Source organism: Atractosteus spatula, chromosome 1, assembly GCF_055471065.1.
Source record: "Atractosteus spatula isolate fAtrSpa1 chromosome 1, fAtrSpa1.hap1, whole genome shotgun sequence".
In the NCBI taxonomy this organism is placed as follows: Eukaryota; Metazoa; Chordata; class Actinopteri; order Semionotiformes; family Lepisosteidae; genus Atractosteus; species Atractosteus spatula.
This window is the reverse complement of record NC_142706.1, coordinates 66,599,552-66,624,536: the sequence shown is the minus strand read 5'-3', so window position 1 is coordinate 66,624,536 and position 24,985 is coordinate 66,599,552. Positions and strand designations below refer to the sequence as shown.

Genomic DNA, 24,985 nt, shown 5'->3' with positions numbered 1-24,985 from the left:
AGTATACCTAGGGGTTGTAACTTCCCTTTTGACTTTATTTAATCAGTTTCCACAGAGCTCTTCAGCTCACCTGTGCGTTGCACTAAAAAAAATATTTTTCCCGACAAATGCATGTAGATCTTATTGGTTCATACTGTTTATCAACCTGGTACACAGTAAAAGTAGAATGTACATATACATAAACCGGATAAGCTTAAATTAAATGTTTTTCCCCTAGGACCGTAATACGTGAATAGATTTACACAGTATATACCTCCCATAAAGTAACCTATAGTTTCTCTTGACTTTAATACTGTTGTAACAGAAAGAATAAGGTTCTAGATCCCGAGATGAAGTTAAACTGATGAGTTTATTGCATGCAAGGAACAATAAAGCCGAAGTCTTGTTTCCAGCAAGAAACAACAAAACCGAAATATTGTTCAATGTGCCGGTACAAACTTTAGGTTTATATAGTCCTTCCTTGCTGCTTCAGACGTCATTTGTTATTATGGTAAAGGGGGGAGGTCACGTGACTGGCCAGTTTACAGCTTTTTGGCCAAATGGTCAGGGATTAAGTCCCCAGGAGGTTCCCTAGCTCTCCTAGCTCGCATCTGGAATCCTTATCAGTTAACCCCCTTCCTGCCATAAACTCCAGCCTTAGAAGTCTAATCTTCATGCAGAAAGGACTTAAAATTAAACCCGTTTTCACATCTTACGTCAATACTCATAGCACACTCATATCAAACCGTCTATAATTATTCATAACCCCCAACTTGTAAGTGATTTCTCCAGAATATACCTTTGTGGTTGGTATAATTAGAGGCATGTGAATTCTTTGTTCTTTGGCACAACTTTGGTGAAAATATAAATAATCCAGGCACACTTGGTTAAACAAATATTTTTTGGGAAACAACAAGACAAGTACAACACTACAAGCAACAAAACATACAACACACAAGTTACTCTATGTATACAGTATCTGCCGGCAAGGCATTCCAGAGGCCTAACATCCTAATCACCCAGATAAACCCCAGACTGCTACCAAGTATTAAATAATTCCTTTCTAAAATAAATGCAATTCAACCTGCAGTTAAATCTCTCTCTCTTCAAACACGAATGCCACAAAATAAATAGGACTTTATCTCCTTATTCTAAAAATGCACCCACAAGCAGGATGGGCCATCTTTAACCGAGGTATTTTTTACCCAAGAAACCCAAGTTCCCTAAAAGCACAGAATAGCAAGCTCTCTCTAGAAAGGTTCTAATAGCTCCAATCGGGTTTTGTTTGGATGAACATGAAGGGGCTCTCGCTTGGCCTTGGCAAGTTTCAAGTTCCAACTCCTCCTGACTCTTGTCTTTCTTGTAGTCAGACTTTCTTTCTTTTCTTTTCTTTTTCAGGTCTTAATGTGATGGTGTGTATGGTGTTTATATGGTGTGTTTCTGCAATACTCCTTGACATTCATTTACCACAACTTAACTAGGTAAACCAAGGTAATCTTTACAATTGTCTTTGGTCACAAGCTTGGGACCCCCAACATCTCAGCAAATATCTCCTCTGCTTTGAAGCTGGAAATGTTTACACTTTATCTAAACTCTTATAGATATTTCCTACTCATCTATAGCTGAGTTATAATTAAGGTTATATTGGTAGTGAGCCTTTACAGTAGATTTCAGAACACAATGATCACTTGGGGGTGAGGTCTGAACATTAAGGTTGGTTATTCAGCTGCTTAAAGTTGCAATCAGGAATGGCAGCTTGAACAACACAGAACTTGTGCAAGAACACGATCCTCAGCATACCTCTGATCAACATTTTCCACCTCTTCTAGTTAATGTCCTTCCCTCAATTTGTCCTCCTCCCATCCTGTGTGTAACCTGTAGTTCATCTACAGTCACCAAAATTACTTTTCACTACTAGGAAATGATGAGCGTGTTTTTCCAAGCAGTTACTTGAATGCAGAGCTTCTTGGGTGGTGGCTTGGCAGCATGATCTCCTTTTTGGTCTTAGGTTCCTTTCAAGGAACTTATGTCTCATCCCCTGTAAACCAATGGGTATGGAATTTATCCTCACTCGAGGTTTCTGTTAGTTTTAATAGCTTGGAAAGAAAAATACCTGTATAGGTGAATATATTCAGTGGTGATCATCAAAACAAATGCCAAATCCTGTTGCTAGTGTCTAATCCACTAATCTTGATTTGATGATTGATTGTTATAAAGGTTTCAGGCTGGATCATCATATTAGCTATTGGTAATAACTGCAACTGCAGGGCATCCAGAGCTGAGATCATTATCAAGTGTCTCACACCCACTCTGAAACTATCACCTGTGACCACGTACAGTAATTATTAGATGACCTCTGATCAGCGAAGAGTAACCACTCTAGATTGATAAATGAGATTAGGTTGTGAAACATTCCAATATTATGGAACAAAATAAACTCCTACAGTATTTAAAGAGAATGTGAATGAATTAGTCAAGGTAATCAAAGTTTTTTTTTAATCAAAACCCATTTTCAGTTTTTAAATCAGCTTCTTGAACCTAGAGTCAGGAAATCTCTAGTCACTTGGATCATGCAGCGTCTGATCAAAGCTTCTTTGAAGCCAAGTAATATTATAAACATTTTATTGTTTTCAGCAAAGTTGAATTAGTGTGACAGTGAGAAAGGATGTGCATTTTCCACCATTTGTATACCCTTCCCTTTCAGCTCCTTGTGGAAATGATCCTGTCCATGTACTTGATGTGGTATCGCAATTGCAAGCAATGGAATCTCACTGGATTCTTCCTATCAAAGCAGCATGCAGTCCACATCCATGTAGTTCAGTACTTGCTAAAGGAAATATATAAGGTGACTGGAGAGTGAGAGAGTTTAGGAGAGGACCATATAAGATCATTTCTTTTCTACTGTTTACCTACAGTAGCTCAATACTGGCACTGTTTGGGGTATTAGATTTGTGTATGACCTTGTAATGTTTAAAGTTCATGATCATGATACATAGACCCTTGCCTGACTGTGTTGAACAGGAATCTGCTGTGCAATTCTGTTTTGTTGCTGTAATTCCTTTTAATCCTGGGAATTTGCCTAGTGATCCCATGTTAGTTAGAAAACCGATTAAAATCCGAACCTCCTTTCATGGTTCATTTCGACAAAACAACTGATAATTCAGTTTTCCATAATGTCATCTGACCTGATTACTCTAGTGAATACTAACCCTGAGGCCTCACAGAAACAGCCCCCCCCCCCCCCCAGTTTGTCACATGACATTAACAGTGATTGAATGCTTCTGGTTTACTTAGCACAATCCAGCATACTTTGATTGTAATGTCTGCCGCCACCACATAAAATTGAACAATCAGAGGTTGTTCTTGTTCATCAGTAGAGTGATTTGTCTTGGGATATTTAGCTTGTTCAATCAATACAATTTGTATTGTTACCAGTGTTTGTCGCATACGATATGAATTTCTGAAAAATATTCTTATTTTTCTAGACAGTCTCTGAAAATGACAAGACAATGTGGAGCAATCTTTAATGTGTCATTAATTTTCCAAATAGTTTTAAGGTAATTGTTTGTAATTATAGTGATAAATGATACTGAGGTATGTAGGGGGGAGACTGTACAAAAAGGAAACCATTGTTCATGATTATCGATGTAAGTCTTCTGCCTTGCCATCCACATGTGCTTGCCTGTCATGTGCGTGGTTGTGATGAGTAAATGTATCATCCATGATCCGCTTCAGTGTCAGATAAGAAACCAGCAAATGAGTCTTGGTCTTAAATATGAAATCTCTGGCTGCATCTGTGTTGATGTTAGACCTGTGGCAGGCTGGGCATTTTGAAGGCCACAGAACAAAGGATAGGAATTCAATGCCAAAAGTTATAACTTGCATTGTTTTATTTCAGTAGCTCCCATACAGTTGGTATTGTGAGTGGGATTGAGCAAGTTATATGGGATTAACCCCGAAGAGGTATCATGATGTAGAATCAGGTAACTAACTCAGTGTTTGTGCATGCTGCACTAGACTGTGATCAGTTACTGGTGGGTTTAGCTGATACCTCCAATTATACTGAAGAAACAGTTCCTATATAGGACCTGCACATTTCTCCATCTGATCATCTAACAGAAGAAATACAGAAAACGTTAAGCCTACATGAGCAATAACTACCCTCAGTCTCAGTCCAAGCTCCAGCTGTGGATAATATAAGGTGTGCCTTAGCATCAGACAGGAAGAGTTTGAGTTAAGGACAGAATGGGTGGTGCTCATTGCAATATAGTGTGCACAAATGTGAGCCAAAACAATGCCAGACAGTGTGTGTGAGACGAGGGCATCCAAGCTCTTCAATAGCCTCCTGTGAAAAACGAGACCTGTTCCTCAGAGACTGAGGTGTTCTTTCTTCAGCTGTAATTGGGTTTGCTCTTTGATGTTTCTGGTCAACATTTTATTGTTGTTACCCTTTTATGAGAAACAGAAATTAGTATTTCAAATGCCTAAACAATTGTACTAGGTGACTTTGATTCCTTGCACCCATTAACATCTTAATATTGCAATTTTACAAAGTCAGTCAGTAGAGTCATATTTACTAATGTTTAGAAAATCTAAATACCATGATCCTAACAAAAATCACATATCTATTATGTAGGTGACATACATTTTTAAATTCCTGTCAGCACAGAAACCAGAGCTATATATTACATATCTTGAATCGGTTTAGTCTCATATAAAAACAAAGCCTTATTGCTACACATGAAATATTTTGGTATCATGCCTTTAAGCAAAACGTAAATTTTAAAATATATAACAGAAACGTTACAGGGTGTAACCATAATATTGTTTTTCTAATTACTCAATGCAAACAGTTACCTAACATAAGCAGGCTTAATTACAGAGGAGCTTACTGTTTATATGACAATGCCTGGCATTCAATCCATGTGTCAAATTAAATATTATGTTGCTTTGGAAACCACAGGTTTCCTGGAAGCTATTAATTGGAAAAGAATGCAGAAATGACTATGATTCTTGTTATTTTTTGTCCTGTTTTGTTTTTGTTCTGTGTTGCTTTGTATTTATTTTTAGTTGAAGTGGACGTCTCTCTTTTGATGTCCTCTGGGTGAGGCTGTGTGGGAATTGGAACAACTGAGTTCACAAAAAGCTTAAGCTGTAATTGGCATAACATGTTTATTCCATAATAGAAGTTGTTAATAAGCAGTCCTTCCATCATTTTAATCTTTTCTCCAAAGAGCTGTGAACTCTGCTATAGCTTATAGTGTGTTGTATCTTGGCAAGGTAACTCGTTCCTCCCTTAGGAACACCCTATAATTCAGACTCTTTAACCTTTGAATATCTATGACAAATCTGGGTTTCAGTCTGTTCATTTCAGATGTTAATCCAACCACACAGATAATACTCATTTCAATAAATGACTAATTGCTTAATGAACACACCAACCACATCCAAGTTATAAATTATCCCCTAATAATTCTATATTATTTTCATTTGGCAACTGTATTGTGTCAGTCTGTGTATTTATTCAGAATGTGTATACCATTTCCTAAACTATATCCTCAGAATAGTACTGTATAAAACTAAAGAGACCCTTACAGTTGAAAGCAGTAAGGAATTAACTTTAATTAATTATATTGAGACTTTTACAAAACCAATGTTCATAGATATTTGGGTCCATTGGACCTCTTTTTTTTAACTGCAGTAAAATAATAATATGCAACCACAAGTGCACTGGATGTTATTAACTGTAGCTTCATATTCATGGGAAATATTGAGATATGTAAAGAAAACAAATGCAACACATCCCCAGTGCTAAGCCACTTATAGTGGCTTTTGTTGAGTTTTTATATTACTGAAATATAATATTCAATAAATAAACAATTCAGTAAATGCAGTTTAGTGGTTGGTTGGCCTAGCTGGGCTAAATCATATTTATCGGCTATTGGATAGATGACAGTAAGATAAATGTTAATTTCCAACCACAATAAATGTCAAAGAAAAAAGAAAGCATGCTGAGTCAAATGGGCCCCAAAAGTCACAAACTGATTTACACAAGCTTTCCTAAGCAGTAAGGAATTCACTAAGATCCAGTCTCTTTTGTATTGCTGCAAATGGAAAATAAAAAAAATATATATTAAACAACATCAAAAACTGGAACCTAGGCATTACAAGCTCCAACCTACTGGCTTCATTAAAATCCACTTAAAATGTGTACGTTGTGGTCTTTCGCTGATATAGTGTGTTGATGACAGCCCTTTTATTATGTAGAGTTACACTTTACATAAAGATGGTTCAAGCTTTATAGTTACAGTATGTGCCAATTAAATCACATTATCACCTAACATAAAATATTTTCTATTTTATTTGTATTACAGTATCCTAATAAATGTGTAAGTTCTGTCATAATCTTAGTTGCTTCTCTATACTTGTGGAGCTTCTCTGAGCACTAAAGGGTTACATAGACATTAAACATTGTCTATACGTAAAACAAAACATGATACATATTCTAGAAACTGGGAAATATTTTATCATAATAAGATAACATGACATAATCTTTCACTGGGTCTGTGTTTGTGTGCTTACTTTGATTCATATGCATATTTTGATTCATTCTGTCCCTACCACATTTAGTATAATATATTTAATCCTCTATGATGAGTAGTAACGACACTCTGCCAACAGCAGTTTTACAGATCTAGAACTTCACCAGCTCAGGACTATGTATCAATGACACCAAAATATCTGAGTCACACAAATTAAGGCTTCCAGGCCAGAGAAGAGTAGATTATGCTGAATGCTATCAAATGTTTATTTTTATCTAATTGTTTACTCGTTTCAAATGGGCCTATGTCTAAAATGTAGTTCAAAATGACAAATAGTGATAAAATTGTTCATGAGAAACATTTCAATGCCAACTTTCAGAAACTGATACTTTATGAGGAAGAAAAGTAATTTTACCTGATGCTTTTCTGCATAGTGGTTTAACACTAAAACTTTTCACCATCATTATTAATCTCACTTAGCTTTAGAAAGTCTTTTAACCAGTTATGTAATGATATACAGTATATAGCTAATATATTAATTTACAATAATAACAAAGTTATCAGATTACATCTGTTAAAAACTGGCACAGAATAAGTGATATTTACTGGTAACTATTTAATTACAAAGTTTTGGTTTTCAGCCTTATGTTCTTGATTTTCTTGTTTCTTCGTTGCCAGCCAAACATTTTATTTTCATTGTAAAAAGATTACTTTAGCATAGTGGATTTTAGCTGAACTGTAAAATTTCGTCTAAAGTATTTTGCATACCCCCAGGATAAGAGTTTAAATATAGGGGTAGCACGAAGTAGAGTGGTATGTAGAGATTTAAAAAAAAATCTCATTATACTTGTCAGGATTACAGAACTGTTACACCAACACCACTGTTTTAAACACATCTTGCATGGATTTACTAGTGTATTAAAAAGGTTACTCATGATTGTGTTATTTGGCTGGTATAACAATCTTGCAAAACAATACTCTCATGGGAACAACAGAAGAATATACCAACATTGCTGTATGTCACATGGGATTGTTTATACATCATTGAACATTACGCGTGATTGTAACATTCAGAATTTATCTATAGTAAGACACTATATGGGTATGTAAAATACAGGAGCAAGATGGACCCTGTATGGTTGTTTGAAGGACTGAAGATTTGGAGAAAATCCTGACTCAGAATGAACAACATAATTCAACAATTGACTAAACTGGGGCTGCGCTGCAGATCTTGTAAAGGCTGGAGACCACCCCTTGAGCAGCTAATTAACTACTTTAAGTACTTACTATACATTTTCACATGGGTCAATCAGCCAATCAGGCAGCCCGTGGAAGCTAGCACAAGAGCCACATTAATTAGTCAATGGCTCAGCCTATAACATTATTATTCACGAACTAAAATTTATACCTTATTTTAAAACGTTCAACAGGTCCTCCCAATCATTCAATCACAACAGTCACATTCCTCAGTGTACTTTGAAGCCTCAGCTGAAATTGAACAAGCTGTTTAACTTGCTTCCTTTAAATCTTTCAGGTTTTGCCTGGAGTGCTCTGGTTCTCAGGCATCCCCAAAGGTAAAAACTTCACGGAATCAGAGCAGAGGAAGAATTTGTCTGTGTTGTATCTAAATTGGTGACAAGGGTACAAAAAATGCAACTGCAAATTTTATAGTTTAAGAATGTCACATGCACTGTATTCATTCCAGTCTAAAAAACTATGTGAACAACTGATCTGCAAGATGCCACAACAAACAACTGCAAAAAGGAACCAGGCCTCTGGGATGGTGAGTGCTGGAAATTCACAGCAGCTGGTTCTACATCATTTTAATGTACAGTACACCCAACAGCCATTTCTCTTTAGTTTGGCAATGCCAGGACTGGTAGCTCATGATTGTCCTTGTCCTAACAACTCACTTGGTCACCACAACAAAACAGAAATAGAGCATTCATGTTCAACACCTTCAAAACCATTTCTATTCAGCCAGAGATACATGAAATGCCATCTTGTTACAGGCCAATTAGGTGCAGAACAGCCCAAAAGTATCAGATAATATATGGTTTCATGAGCAAATCCTCCCTTACCAACTTCAGTGTGATGATTGCAATGATCAGAATGTGGTGTTGTACCCGCACCTTTCCCAAAGAAAAATATATTTTTAAGTCCTCTCCATTCATTTACATATTTCATCTTTTCACACCTCTCCCTCCAATTCCTGTGATTACTCTTTCTCACCTGTACTTTATATTATTGGCACTTTTCACTCTCATACACCTGAAAAACTTTGCAAACAAGTAAACGAGAAGAGAAGTGAAGAACTATTTTTCAGTGTTGAATTAACTTTTTCTTGTTTCTTTGCAGCTTTCACATACTGACTTAGCTCCCTACTCAAACACCATTGTACACAACAGTCTTACAACCAAAAGCTTTGAGCACAACATCTATCTTGTGGTTAGTTTTGCTTTCACTTTTAGTGTATGCTGGCAGACATAGCTCATTTCCTGCTAGGACAATGCTCAGCCCCTTCTGCCAGCATTACACCAGCATTCCTTCATGCAAACAATGGTCAGGCATTGGCCAGCTCATCATGATAGTACAACATGGGGAACAGTCATGCAGGAGTGGTAAATAGAAGTACTTTTACATTAATGGCATTGCTCAATTATCCTCAAAAAAAGAACTATTTTCACCAGCAAGAAGAAAGCCACTATAAGATAGAGTGATGGTGGGGGTGCTGACTAACAGAGGCCAGGCAGTTCAGGGTGAGAACCTGAGACCCCAGACCAGGATGGGGAAACATTACACTTACACTAACATACCATATACACAAACCTCTGTTAATCCCCCATGAGTTAACAATGTCCTTGATAATACCCAACTATCCCAGACAAGTTTGCATCTATCCCTGCATGCTCTCCTGGGGCTGACATCGCCAGCCCCATTGTTTGTCTGCTCGGTGCCCTGATGAGGTTCATGTGAAACCAATTAGTAATGTGCATTGACAACAATATCCTCAGCCATTGACTGTGGAGTTGTTGTAGGCCTTGCAGCACTATAGGACTGCTCTGTACAACATCTGCATCAGCTGATGGTTTGCAAACTTAATGTATTCATGATATAATGCACCAGTAATTAGTTACATTTGGAACCATCTGCATTTCACAGACACTCCGTACCACTGTAGCCTGTAGCTGTTCCTTCTGATTGATAAATAGGAGTCAAGCAAGGAAGTGTTATAAGAAACTTCGCAGAGTCATTACATTTATTTTTTTTATTTCTTCAGGATATATTACACACCATTAATAAAATAATATTGTGCAAAGCATATTGTTATACTTATATTGTGGCTATTCTTGGTTTAGTACTTTGAGTTCTGACTGTTTTCTTCCTTTGATTTGTTTCTATTTTGGAACATCTTACTGGCATTTTTCCAATCTTTCCATTTTTAAGTGTTTGACAATGTTAATGAAAGAGCTTGGGTTTGACTGATTTTTGTTTGCCATTTGTTTGCCTGATTTTGTTTGCTATTTTTGCTTTTTTTCCATAGAATATACCCCATTATTTAACTAAATCCAGGCCAAAAGAGATGTTGGTACCAGAACTCCCCATCAAGATACTGTACCAAAGCATCATCATACCTACCTTTTTCAGCACTTGTTTATTAGAGTATTTATTCTAACCGTGTTTGATCATGATAAATATCAGTAAACAATAATGAATAGGTTTTAAGGTAAATGTATTGATTTCCCAAATACATTTGTTGAGGTATTATTTTATTTTTTTATTTCTGTATTCTATGTTATAACTTATACAGTACGTTCCAATAGCAAGTACACTATAAGAGCCAGTGTATTTTTTCCTTTTTTAACTCCAAATGGTTTTGCTTGCCAATACTTTGCATTTACAACATGAATACAAAAGAACAAGTAATAGGTTTATTCCATGCTGAAAAGAGAAGAAAGAAAACACAACATTTCATCCGTGGAGCCTTCTTCGGGTGTGAGGCTTAAAGAAGGCAGCTGAAGAAAGCTCCACAAACGAAACATGGTTTCTTTCTTCTCTTTTCAGCATGGAATAAACCTATTACTTGTTCTTTTGCAGCCTACGCATGCTGATGCAGCTACTCACCTGAACTACTATAAATACAAAAGTGCCTAAAGTCTTGTGGTGTTCCATTTAGTAAAATAACTAAATAATGCATACACATTTTTAAACATAGTATTTTATTCAAATACTGACTGCTCAAACTGAAAACTGCCAAGGGCAAGATAACCTATAGTAAATGTCAGCAAAAACTAAAGTGAAAAAACTGAAATACAGTATTTAAGCTCCACGAACTTAATATTTTACGGAAGTACATTTGGTAGCAATTACAGCTGCATGTGTTTTTGGGTAATTTGCTACCAACTTTGTACACAAAGTGAACATTTTGGTGCAATTTTTGCCTGTTCTCCTTGGCATATTTGCTTAATTCTCATGTTGCTTGTGGATTGCTTATGTACAGCAGGTTTTAAGTCTTTCCACAGATTGTCAGTTGGATTCCAGTCTATAGTATGACTGGGCCACTCATGGATATGATTTCTTATTGTTAAGCCACTCCAGTATAGCTTTGGCCTATGCTTTGGATGATTGTACTGCTGAAAGGTGGAGTTTTGTCACAGTTTTTATGTCTAAAGCAGGTTTTCCTCTAAGATTCACTTGTGTATATAACAAATATTAAATTAACAATACCTTAAAAATTGTAATGACTGCAAGGTTTAGAGCAACAAAATTTGAAAACTCTGCAAGTACTTTTGCAAGGTACTGTATATATGATCTTGGTGCCATTGACCAAAACAACCATGATAAAACATTTCAGTTGTGGATGATATGATTTCATATCACATGAGTAATATGAATCAAATCCATAGTTTAGTAAAACATCATATACCCCAAAAGTATAATTTGATTTAATGATATATTCACTAACAGTCATTCAAACATGATTTTTAAAGATTTGAATAAATGTTCCAGGTAACTCTATCAGCATACTGCTTTCATAAAATGTTTATACCAATTTACTCTTTCAACTATTCATAATCTTTCATGGAGCAATGTGAATAGACTGCTTTAGTTTGCATACTACTTGCAGGGGTAGTTTAAATAGAGCCTTTGCTGCCTTCCACTTAAAAAGTACAAGAAATCTTCAAGTAATATAGAAGCTTATTTATAGCTGAAAGTAAAAACAGTGGCATGAACTCAAGTAAATATTAATCTGCTGCCTTAAGTGGATTGCTGGAATTGAAGCTCTGTGCTGCTACTATCCCATGTTTTTGTAAAAGAAAAACATTTCCCTCTGCTTCCCTGCTTGGATGCAGCTATCTCATGGAGTTTGAGTTATCTTTGATCTGTGTTGTGAAGAATCAGACAGACCAAAGTCGTTTTATGCATAGCAAATACGACATGCTGAGCAGCTTCATGGTTAATTGATTAAAAAGATTCGGGCGAAGGTATCAGATCAAAGCCCAGCCTAATGGTTTTATGTTACTCTAGAGGGCTGTCAGTTCATTTTTTGACAAGTTCGACCTCAGGCGGAACACAGTGTATAACATGTAGCTGAAGCTGGAAACTGGTCATCTTTTATTCACAAACGCAAAATGCTTTAACCAGAATCTGCCCCTTCCTTAAGCTAAGGAACTCTCAAAATCCCTCAAGGTCAGAACTGTTTAATTTACAGCAGTGTAGTGTCTTGTTCAACTAAAATTAAAAAACACACACTATGGAGTTACAGCAAAATACCCACAATTAAATATACTTATACTATCTTTAGATTATAATAAACTTTGTATTCAGGTGGAAGACAACATGTATTGTACTTACACACACATACTTTATATATATGAAAATGTGATTAGTTAAAACCTGTAGCCTAAGCAGTGTTTTTATGCCTTGTGGAACTGCCTGTATGTCTTTTTTACTGTTCCTTTGGTTTATATTGCCTGTTAACAAATTCCTGGATTTACAGCACATTCAGACTTGGCTCATCCAACTAGCATAGATTGCCATCTAGTGGATCATGTTGCATGTTCACTTAACAGACTACTGTGAATGTCTTTTACAATAATAAACTAAAAATGTTATTACTGTTTTCCGGTTGATATTATCAACAAGAACGTACAGCCAATGAGACAATTGTACAATACATACGTTTCCAAGTTTGTCCATAGCCATCCCCTCTGTACCAGATTTTCTGAATATAAGTTTGTTGATTTCTATAAATTTACTAAAATTATTTTTTTTGCTTTGGGATGTGGACTAGGATTCTTCAAGACTCCTATCCTAAAGCTTTTCTCAGAATTTAGTCTGCTAGTCTGATCATTAGCTTCCCCAGTGTCAAACATGTGCCGAGGGAAAAGGTAGGGAAATAGACTCTGAGCAGAGTCAGAAGGTGAGAAAACTGAATTCCTAAGAAGAACGTAATACAAATCATCAGGCTAGAGTGAGGTCGGAGATCAGGAGCAAAGGGTCAGAAACCCAGAGGGCCACAAGAAAAAATGAGAGGTTGGACTAAGTTGCGAACCGGATACGTAGCTCTGGCTGAGGAAACCTTAATAGTGAGTGAGAACAAGTTGCAGAGTGTGAGTTTAAATAGACAAGGAGCGTGACATTAAATAGTGAGAGATTGGGCGCTTGTGGAAATGCGATGGTGTTTGTGACACCCAGGATGCCTGAGTACTGACAGGGGGTGCACTCTGGTCCATTGTTCCACCTGGATACAATTCATTAAAAAGTGGTCAACTCTAAATCACTTTAGGGTTGGTCATGGTCCATTTCTTGCTAACCTCTATAGATGGAGAATCAGTGCAAGCCCTCTTTCTTCCTGTGGGATGGAGCAAACTATGCAGCACATCTTAGAGGACTGCCACAGACTCAGGAGAACTACACACTCTCAACACAGATGAACCAGAAACTCTCATGCTTGCTTGCAAGACATCTGCCCTATTATTGTAAAAAATATTAGTATTTCCCTTTTCATGGGTGTGGTCCTTACTGATTTATAGACTGCATGAATCACTAAAAAAGCCTGGCTTGGATTCTGATGTAATGATGAACTATACACTTATTTCTAAATTAGCATTTCTTTGAATGTGTGTTTGCACATCATCTACAGGCACACATGGTAACAAATGATCAGTTTCAAGCATTCCAGTCTGGTTTTCATACTGAGATTCCTTGATCTTTGTGAAGCTTTTGTATCACTGTAGCCCAAATGGTTGCACACGTTTTTATCAATGACACAGTCTTTAAATGGTATCACTCATATCTGACTGGCAGGCAATATTTTGTTTAATTTGGTCCTCATAAAACTTCCATGGTCCCAGTCAATCTTGGTGTGCTGAAAGGCTCAGTATTAGTTCCACTTGTTATTGTTTATATGCTTCCTCTCAGTAACATCATATGCCAAAAAGATCTTCAGTTTCATTGTTATGCAGATAATATCAAGATCCACGTTAAAAACTCTCCTCCTTGTGAAATCTCACCTCAGTCACTTATCACTAGCTTGCCTGACATTAAGCACCGGTTGACCTTGAATTGTTTGAAGCTAGTGACAAAACAAAAATATTACTGGTGGGAAGTTAACATCAGCTGGAAAGGCTGGAGAGTTTCACAGTAATGGTCAATGACTTTCCCATTCAGCCTTAGTCCATAACTTGGGAGTCCTTATTGACCTTTCTTGTTGTTCAAGCTCCAAAGAAAAAAAATATTAATACATGTACCTGTTTTTGTCAGAAATATTGCCCATATAAGCCATTTCTATCAATGTCTAATTCTAGGTGCTTTGTTCATTTATTTCTATTTCTATTTAATTCTGCAACTCTTTGCTTTATGCTTTCCTTCTGCTCCTCAGTAACTTGCAATATACTAGACCTTGGCACATGTCTCTTACTCTTAAATCTCTCCACTGGTTGCCCTAAAGTAACATATTCAATATAACATCTTGTTACAGACTTATAAGGCTCCGAATATTTTGGCTCCATTATACATTTCTGAACTCTTTAATGTATACATTGCTTCCTATAGGGTCCGTTCTGTTGAGGCTGGCCCATTGCTCATTGTACCCAGAGAAGTAAATATTGAACTATTAGTGACCACGCTTTCTCTGTCACTGCTGAATTATGGAATGCCACTAATGTGACTAATGTGAAGAAGCAGATTCTTTCACTATTTTTAAATCTAAACTTAAAACTCACCTTTTTTAAGGCCTTGCTTGACTATCTTACAGTTTGTCTTGTCAGTTTTTATTTTATTTTCTATCAATATGTACAGAAATCAATACATATAGAAATAAATGATTGACTATTCCTATTTAAATCAAATAATCACAAACATGATAAACTTCCATCTTTCTAGTATTTTTAAAGAAAATATATAATATTTTGAGACATTCTACTTCGTAGATGGGGAAAAAAAACTCATTTCTGATTGAGAAAATAGGTAATGCGTGACTTTATAATAATACTACATAACAATATGACCCTACTAAATTTAATCATTCGCCACAGACCGTCTAATCCAAAGTGCTACTGAACAGGCATCGAAAATTTCAAACGACCAAACCTCCTAATCATAAGCTGATTTAAGAAGATCATTTGTCCCTCTCGCTTTTCCGTAGTACAAAAAAAATCATAGCAACAAGTCGCTTGTCTCTGCAGTGTAAACAAAGAAACGCAGTAAGCATCCATGTGTTGTGAATATATGTCTAGACCAGTAGTTTCGGTAAGTATTTTTTAATGCGTTTTTACACTGGTAGCATGCTCCGCGTGTGAATAATACTGACATTCAGCAGACTGCACGCGGGATTGTCTTCGATTCTCTGTTCCTTGCTCTATTTTAATTTCCAATAATCCTTAAGTAATTTGACGTTATTGTTTAAAACTCTAAAATCAGAATCTCGGCATGCTGTATTGTTGGCAGACTGCTTTAATTTAGCCTGGGTTTGGATTTAAACTGGATCTGTTTGGCGTTTTGTCACTGCAGTGTTCACAGGAACACTAGTAATAATAGGCGACGTACGTTTAATGTCGATCTTTTGATGCCACAGTGGGCATTTCAGAGAAAACTCTGAAAACAGTCCCATTTTTAATATATACAGATAATTCTGAACTGTTTTTAATTATTGCATGCCACAGTCTAGGTACAAATTGACCTATTGTTATGTTCCAAATTAACTCAGATTCAGTTGTATACTCCATGTTTTGATTTTTAAACAAAAAAAAAGAATACACAATTATTTGTTTTGATGAGAGGGTTAGGGTCTTTTGTCTATGAATAGAGCCTTCTGATAATTCCCAGTGTTGGAGCATCTACACATCGAGGATTATAACTTCAAAGGTTTCTCACTGTGTAGTTTTATGGTGTGATGAGACCTCATGACTTTTTGATAATCTACTAGCTGTTTTTGTCACTGTAAAAGGTTAGTATCATCACTGAATCTTAGAAGGGTAATACTTTTTTGAACTTCTAGCTTAAACTTACTTCTAGCTTAGAGAGTTCCTACAAAATCCTCAAATGTGTTCAAGGTAAGTTTGTCAGATGCAGCATTGAAATTCAGTTTTCTACATACTTCTTGTGGATCCTAATTTAAAATTTAAAATATGAGGTTTTTGTTGACATTATTTGTATTATTGAAGATTATATTATACAGATTTTAACTGACTGTAATACAGAACTCCTATGATTGTTTTGCAGGTTGTGATTGCTTCCAATTTTAAAACCTTGGAAGATGCATGTCTAATGTGCTCTCATAGCTTTCACTACTTTCAAGGAATTATCAGTCTTATTTCTGTTTAGGGTCCTCTATTTGTCATGTTGGTGTAGATGCAGTGTGTGGATATAGTATGTTGTCATTAAGTTAGTTTTTCTCTTATCCTTTTTTTCTGTTATCTATCCCGATTGCTGAAGACATCCTATCTAGTCATTTCCATCTCCAAATATCTTCTTATCTTCTATATATCTTCTTATTTTGTGTTCAGTATAGATCCCGGTAAAAACCTTTTCATTTCTTTGTCAGTGCAACTGATGGTATAATTCTTAGGCTTCACTAAGATAGATGTATTTAAGCAGTCTTAAAACTGGGAAGCCCTCAGTCAAAGATCTGCAATATATTCATTAACAATAAATATATAACCATATATTATTTATTAACCATGAAAGTCATTCCACTCTTTTATCTCCTCTCCAGACAGTTGAAAATGTGAAGCTGGGCACTGATGCTATGTTACTGCACGTTGCACGAGTTTGAACTCAAAGGTGAGTTTCCATATAATATTGAGGACATACTATTGTCACTGGACACATAATGTTCTTTGGAAATGGTGCTGAAAAAATAATTGGAATATCAGTGACTTCAAAAGCCTATCATGTCGTTTTCTGTTTCTTGTAATAAATATAACATTTAACAGCACTAATCCTGGATAATCCTGGATGGTTTTTTATTAGTTTTTTGTTATATTTTAGGGAAAACTTTATGAAAGCAGAATGTCTGCAACTTTCCGTGGGAAACCTGCAACACGGAAAGCTAAAGCCGAACCAGCACTAAGAGTGACTTTAGAATCCCAGGTTCCTGTAGGCAAGCCTGTGGCAAAGCCCAGTGATCAACTCAACCCAAAGACGGTGGATCCTGTAAGTGTTTTCTTCTGCAAAGCTAAATTTGTTGTCTGTAGGTCTGCTTTGTCAGAGTTTCCTTTAGTTGAGCACAGGGAATATTAGTTTGTGATCTTTGCCATTTATTTTTCTGTAATGGGAGCTGGAAATATGCACTCTTTGCATGTTACCTTATCTGCTGCATGTCACAAACAGACAGCTGTCAGTTTTGGAAGTTAGATTAACACATCAGGTTTCCTAGTTTCCTCACTGTGTTGATATTTGTTTTTAGACCACTGTTTTTATCACTGTGTTGATATTTGTTTTATAGATAGAGCACATATTGAGTTCTGGAGTGTGATTAATATATCAATTATCCAACAATATCTAAAATGAAGAGGTGGGTATAGACCACCTCTTTAATGCATGCACGCATGAAAGTGTGAACTATATAATTAGATTAACAGCTTTGTAGTGAGAAACAGCCATGTTACCCTGAAACAACCTTGTTTTTACTTCTTGTGCTTAAATTTCAGTTCTGTGGTCCAGGGAAGACACAGTCAGCATTTTCAGCAGTGTACTCCAAAGGGGGCATACCCTGCAGGTACTGTTATTCTTTTCAAATGATGTGTGTTGTAGAAGTACTGTTCCTAATAAAAATTTATTTAGGTTCCTTAAATAAAGTAGATTCTTATTTCAAATTTCACTTTTCTGTTTTGCTAGAGCTCAAAACAAAGCTGACTTTAAATGTAAACAGTTTGGCTTTTGTTTCATAGTTCATGACTTTTGAAATTTGAAATGTATTGAAATTAATGTTATATTGCCACTTTATTTCATTTGCTTAGACTGGTTCATGGATCTGTCAAACACAAGTTGCGGTGGGACATTCCTCCAGCATCCATTGATTTTGATCCTTTACTTGTGACACTTGCTGAGGTAAACTGTTATTTTTGGGGGGGTTGCTTGTTCAGCCATCATGCTATAATAATGTTTTTGTTTTGGTATTTGGAAAAATCCATTCTATACAATCCATCTATAGAAGCTAAACCTAAAAAGAAGGAAGAGAATTCTCTGCTCTTCCTTTTTGTGTATGTCCTCTGGATTTCAGCCTTTGAATTGAACCTGAGTAGGTTGCACAGCTGTTAAAACAGGTGTATGGAGACCCACTCAGGCAGTCTCCATATTGCTTCATGAAGTACATGATTGGAAAGCTTGATGTAGCACAGAGATGAAATTGAATAATAGCTGATTCTTTTTCCAGTGGGAATAAAAAAAAGCATTCCTGTTAGTATCTAGCTACTATTAGAACCTTGGCAATTCTGGGAATAAGCCTACCTTAGGGATTTCCTAGTCTGGAAAAAACTGTTGGTTTTAGGGTAATTGAAAAAAGTTATTTTTTCTGTGGTGATTGCCAAGAATTTTATGTATTTCTTGTCTCGGTATCTTTGAATGATATTTTCTGTGGTCAAAGGAAGAGCAAATCCAAATTATTCATGATAGTTATGGTCTCACTGTACCTGGATAATGTCCTTAAAATGTAAAAATGTTGGCCAAATTTGTAAAATGAGATATGCAATATATCATAAGTGAAGGATTTAAAAAGCCAAAGATCTTTCCTGTTCTTAAGCATTCAGTGAAACTGCATGATTTAAGTAACATGTTTAAAACAAAACTTAGTTGTGACTTTAGTCACTATGTCAAATAATGTATTATATATGATTTGAATATCTGCCTGGAATAAAACATAGCAAATGGGATTAGTTCAAAGAAAGAAACATACTAGGTCTCCCTGTATTGCTTTGGCAGCTGTTAAATATAAAATGTACAAACAGAAGAACTCTTCCAGTACTATCTACATTTACTATGTTTGTTTTATTCTATAGTTTTAAGTCAAAAATCTTTTTATTGCTTGGACTCTAAAACTAGTAATAAATGAAAGAATATTTTCTTTTGTCTTTCAGGGGCTGAGAGAGACTAAACATCCATACACATTTGTGTCACAAGAGGGCTTTAGAGAGTTACTCCTTGTTGATGGTGCAGCTGAAAAGGCTATACCCTTGCTTCCAAAACTGGTGCCAGCACTAAAAGCAGCTCTGGTGAGATGTGAAAATTAAGTCTCGGAGGAGGGGGAGCCTAAGTTTCATCACACACCTGTTTCCCTCTTAGCTCATCAATTACTCAAAGCCTTTATAAAGGAAGACATCACCACTTACCTTTGCAGTTTTGTGTGTTGTACGTTTTGTCCTTGTCCTTGAGTAGTTCTTTCTTCTCAAGCCATCCAGTATCTGGTTCTTCAAAGCATGTGGGTTTCAGTTCTGATGTACCGTACATTACATTTTCACACCAGCACTGCTCAAACAACGAACACTTTTTCTCCTGTCCTGACCTCCTGATATTGTTCCTTTTATATTGTTCTATAAATATTTATCTTCTGTAACAAATATGAAGATCTCTATAGTTTACAAAAGCTTATATATTCCATACCATGGACAAAATATAACAACTTTTTTATGTATAATACTATATGTATAATATTTTACATACTGTTTATATCTACATACTGTATGTTGATTTAAAATTTCTTTGTCTGTTCCTCCCTTAAGACACACACGGATGCTGAGGTCTTCGAAAGAGGGTTGAATGCCCTGGTTCAACTAAGTGCTGTTGTTGGTCCTGCTCTGAATGACTTTCTTAAACATATACTCACCAGTGTAAGATTTTTATCAAAATCATAACGTTGGTAACTGCTGAAATATACTAGTACATCTTGCAGAATGATTTGAAAAGAAATGCTTCACAAAACTAGTAAAAACATCAATAAGTTTATTTTTATATCTTATATATAACTTTAGTGCAGGTATTATTTGCCTTTCTAAAGACTAAAGTGAACATTAGCTTATTTTTGCAAAATGCTATGTAAAATCAGTCTAGAAATATGAAATTAATAAAGTAATTTAGTTTGAGGATTTGGGATTAAGCATGAACTTTAGGATGTTCTACGTCTAACATTTCAAAACAATATTATACTGTATTTTTAGCTTTCAAAGAGACTGATGGACAAGAAATACAAAGAGAAGGTGATCAGTGCATTACAAAGTCTAGAGGAGTATGGGGGAAAGGTAAGCCATGTAACTAAACTCCCATTATTACACTCACAGATTTGTAGAATTTGTCAAGAGCACCTATGTTTATCTAAAGTGCCTGAATCATGTATCACCACAATGGTTTGTGTCATGTTTCTTTTTAAAATTCTGCAGTACACAAACTTAACTTGACATAATGTTCAGGGGGTTATGTAACTGAGTCATTTTTAACATAATTAAAGGGGACCTGCAATGCCATTTGCATATTTTGGGGTTAGAAAGAATCAGCACCGATGAGTGCATTTCAAACTGCAATAAAAATAAAATGTGCACAGTAACTTGTAAAACCTCCAATTTAATCACAAAAGAGATTAAATTTCCAGGTATGTGCAGGACCATGTTCTGTGATTCAGAATGAGGCAACAAAACTTCTGGTCTTGTGTGGCCCTATGACATTGTAAACAAGCAGGCTTGTCAATACATCTCTTTTAATCCAATAGCAATATTGCTCTCGATTTCGAGACAAATAATACTTACTTATTAACTCTGCATGCAGATCACATTGGAACATTTCTGCGGTGAAATGTCTCCTGCACAACCTGTATTTAATCGCTCATATATCACATTACGTTAGTCATTATGGAGACTAGTGAGCAGGAAGGGGCTGCTTCAGGTTGCAATTTGTGGAAACTCGAATATGAGTTTGCAACAACATGGCGGCTTACATTAGTTTCACAAAGTTCATGATTTTGTGCTTAATTTGAAATTTGTCATTATTTTTCTGAAACGTTAATGAATTTATATTGCTACTGAGATTTAATCACCAGTCTGAGAAATTGGAACTGCAGTTCCCCTTTAAGTTGGGAGAAGTGCAGTACATAACCAGAGTACTGAGTCAATTCAATGATTTAATACTGTATATTAGTCACAAACTATGAAAAAAACCTTGGATTTCAAACATAAGTGATGCTTTCCCAGTGGCTCAGCTGGTAGAGGCATTTTTCATGCACAGGTTAAATTTTATTCATCATTCTCCACCATAAGTAAAAAAAGAAAATATAGAATTCCCTATTAAAAATTGAAATGAAAAAAATTGTGGAAGTAGATTGCACTAGACTTTTGCATGTTTTTGTAATTTGAGTAGTGGAAGGGATGTTTTTTCTTATTGAAATGTGTGTTTGGAAAGTAGTACAGTAGGCAATTCAAAGTGTTGTTTCTGTTTCAGGCAAGTTTTGCTGTTATAAAATCCAAAATTCCAACTTACAGCTCTGTTTGCTCTTGATGGACATCTGAGATGAACTGACTGATATTTTTGGAAAATTCTAGGCTGCATTGTGAAATTGTTAATTTTTAACACTTTTTTGTATTTTTGTCTTCATGTTTTGTTGAGCTGAAATGTATACTGAATTGTTTTGTTGTACATTTGGGATATCAGCTGTATCGTAAATGATTACCTTCCCGTAGGTATGATAGAAGAGTTTTATGAAAAATAGATATGAAAGAGGATAAAGTTTAGTATAGTTTGATACTGACTTGCACTGTTTGTAAAGAGTATTTTAATAACATAAACACAACAAAATGGTTTATAATATTTTTAATGCATAAACCATGTTATTATTCTTGCAAGAAATAAAATCTTAGAATAACTATATAATCATACATTGCATTACTTATAAAACCCAAAACACACCATGTATATTAGCAGAATGTGAATCCATATTTTCTACCCATAGAGTCTAGAGTAGACCAATGTTCCTAAAACATTTTGGCCTACGGAATGCTCAAACGATTCTAACACTTTCACAGGCAACTCTGCTCCCAATAATAATAAAAATACTTATAGTGCCATAATATTTTAAAAATGTAGCTATTAGGGTTCTTTTTAAGGAGAGCATTCACATATTTTTCTACTATTACATTTAACTCATTTGCTGACCTGTTTTGATTAATAGTGCTATTTCTGATGAGACACCAGCAAATGGAAGTCTGTCTTTAAAATGGAGAGCTTAAATCTCATATTTGACTCCATGTTCAGCCAGGGTTTGTCTTATTTTGCTTATAAATCTAGGAAGTGTTAAAAATCCAGTTTTGCCTTTGTAAGTTGTTGAAGCTGTTGTAAGTGCTTCAGAGCTATGTCAATTAGCCCAGGGTACTCTGTACTAATGCACAATTAGTAATCTATCTATCTTGATAGTAATCTATCATGTTTTCTCACTGAATATCAGCTTCAGTAGCCCATATGGCCTCAAGATTATCCACCTCTTTTGGTGGATGCTCAGCATTGATCTCCTTGTTTCCAAACGGTGTTCTGATCCAAGTAAAGCCTGCGTCTGATTCTGGGAAATAATAAAATGCTCTGCAGTCCGACAGGCACATCACAGTTCCATGTGTTAAGCTTTTACTTTATTCTGGACATTAAAGTTGCTAAAAATATTCCCTGGAAATCAGAATATGAAAAATATCAGATAAGAATGCTGGTTGAGCAAACAATTCATTCAGTCATCGATGGGTTGATTTTCATCTCTTTGCATAGTTTGAAAATGAGGGAGAGTGGATTCCTCTGTGACAGCCAGGTGACATCAGTATGGAAAATAATTTTTATGTGTTCACTGCCCATCATTTCATACAAGGCTTTAAAAATGCAAATATATCAAATATATACTGTATTTCAGATACACAGGTATGTGTGTATACCTGACACATTATACAAGGTTAGTATTACTCACTATATTAGTGGATTTGTTCATTTGGAGAGAAAAGTATTGGCTCTGATGCTGTCAGGCCTATGGATTTGATTTCAGTTTTCACCTTGAATTTGATGCTAAATGGTATCATTTAAAAGAGGTATCTTTTACCTTAACTCATTTTCACATTTAGCATCATGAGTTCAATATTATTCTGTCCAACACAAAAGGTGAAGACATTGGCATTATTTCTGGATTGATCAGTAGTTGTACTGGCCCACAGACTGTCTGGAGGACCATCCAGAGTCTTGATAGTGGTCCCAGTACAACACATTGGGAACTACTGGTCTAGAAGAAAAAAAAATAGAAAACAAAAGAAATAGACTTAAGGATATTATTAAAGAAACTGATACCTCTGCACCTTTTCAAAAGATCGCAAAATAACAAATTGGCATTGGTGGTGTCACTGTGGCAGTGTTCAAACTATGGTGGTGTTTCCTTGACTTATTTTGTGTAAGTAAGCTTTTACTTTATTCTGGACATTAAAGTTGCTAAAAATATTAATTGTGCTAAAATATTAATTCTCACTTAATTGTGAGACAATTCTTATTATTGTTTGGGTGTCATACACAGTGGAAAGCATACAGTAATCTTAAATTTACCTTATTTTGTCTTATGAGCATAACACAAAGGTCTCCGTGTAGAGATTCTTTCTTAATACTGCTTATTATGGAATATTGTATGACTTTTGTTGTAAACTAAACTTAAGTTTCCATACGATTTGTTTGATCAATAATGGGTTATCCTCTCTGAAGATGTTTTAGTTGGAAACATTTGTGAAAGTTGTTTTGGTATTCAGAAAAACACATTATAAAACAGTAAAGACAGGATAGAAATCTGCAGTACTGAAATGTGTTGCATTGTGAGCTATAGAATTTTTGCACTGCTAAGTTTCATCTGGGAATAAACAGGGCAAATTATGTGATGGGCTGAAATATTTATCAGATTTGTTGTGTGGGTTGGGTTTTCTCTGTGTGTTTTCTGCAGATAATTTTGAATTAGTTGTGATGTGAATGTGGATTACATGATCATCCTGCACAAGTTTATCTCCAATGAAACTAATATTGTCATAGCACTGTCACCACTAGATGTCACCCTTGTTCTATACGGCCCTTTGGAAATGCTGGTGAATCAGCTTAGTTCAAATTTCCACTTTACATTTGTTCATATAATGTAAAATCTGTTTCCAAGATTGTAAATTTATTCTGGTACAGTTTAAAGCTTTTTTTCCAGCATGCAGTCTATAATTAGCATGGTGTGCCATTTATAATCCAGTGCAGATCTGTTTGTTTTTCTTGTTCTTTACAAAGATAGTGGGGCCTTCTTAAATATGATTACAGTAATTACATATTAGTCTTAATATCGACTGATATTGGATATGTGGATTTCATTGTGAAATCATAAAACTGTAGAATTAGGTTTTAAAAAATCTATATGTGACCAACACAAGCTTTACAATGTAAAAGTAGGTCACAGCTGTAAAACTATCTTTGTTTATTCTCTAAAAACAAAGCAAATCAAATCTGTCCCACCACTACTGAGGCATGATTTTCCATTTTTAGACACTTAATGGTGCAGTTGCTATGGCAGTAAAGTGTAGTACCACATACAGATTCAGAAATGTGATCTGTCTTTATCAAAACCTTCCAACCAGTACACATCTGTACTTAAGGAAAATAAAACACTGAGATTGCTTTTATTGGCACTTATTGATGTCAGTGGGCTATTTCTTGTCTGTGTTCAGTGTGTCCCTCATTCACATCTACTGTGTCTAGTCAAGAATATTTTTTGAAGAAAATGGGAGTAACAGACTGTATATGTCAACTCTTGAGAGTAAATATTATTTCCTGTGTGGAGATGTCATACCAATGAATCAGATTGGTTAACACAGATTTTGATGTAGAATGGTGCATAGCCACATTTGACAAATTACTTGTTGGATTAAACCCATGTACTAATTTGCTGTATATCAATTATGACAATAAATACACAAATGGTAAATTTTAAAGACAAATGG

General features: G+C 35.5%; 1 protein-coding gene across 1 annotated transcript; it reads left to right on the top strand.

The window, feature by feature from the left end:
- Nucleotides 1–15,167: 15,167 nt before the first annotated feature.
- LOC148841614 (PACRG-like protein) lies at nucleotides 15,168–24,672 on the top strand. The gene is made up of 9 exons (XM_088918453.1): nucleotides 15,168–15,275; nucleotides 16,741–16,808; nucleotides 17,016–17,180; nucleotides 17,678–17,745; nucleotides 17,987–18,077; nucleotides 19,103–19,237; nucleotides 19,745–19,852; nucleotides 20,180–20,260; nucleotides 21,450–24,672. The coding sequence occupies exons 3-9, from the start codon at nucleotides 17,037–17,039 to the stop codon at nucleotides 21,504–21,506; spliced, it is 684 nt and encodes a 227-aa protein (XP_088774579.1). The 5' UTR covers nucleotides 15,168–15,275; nucleotides 16,741–16,808; nucleotides 17,016–17,036; the 3' UTR covers nucleotides 21,507–24,672.
- Nucleotides 24,673–24,985: the final 313 nt, after the last annotated feature.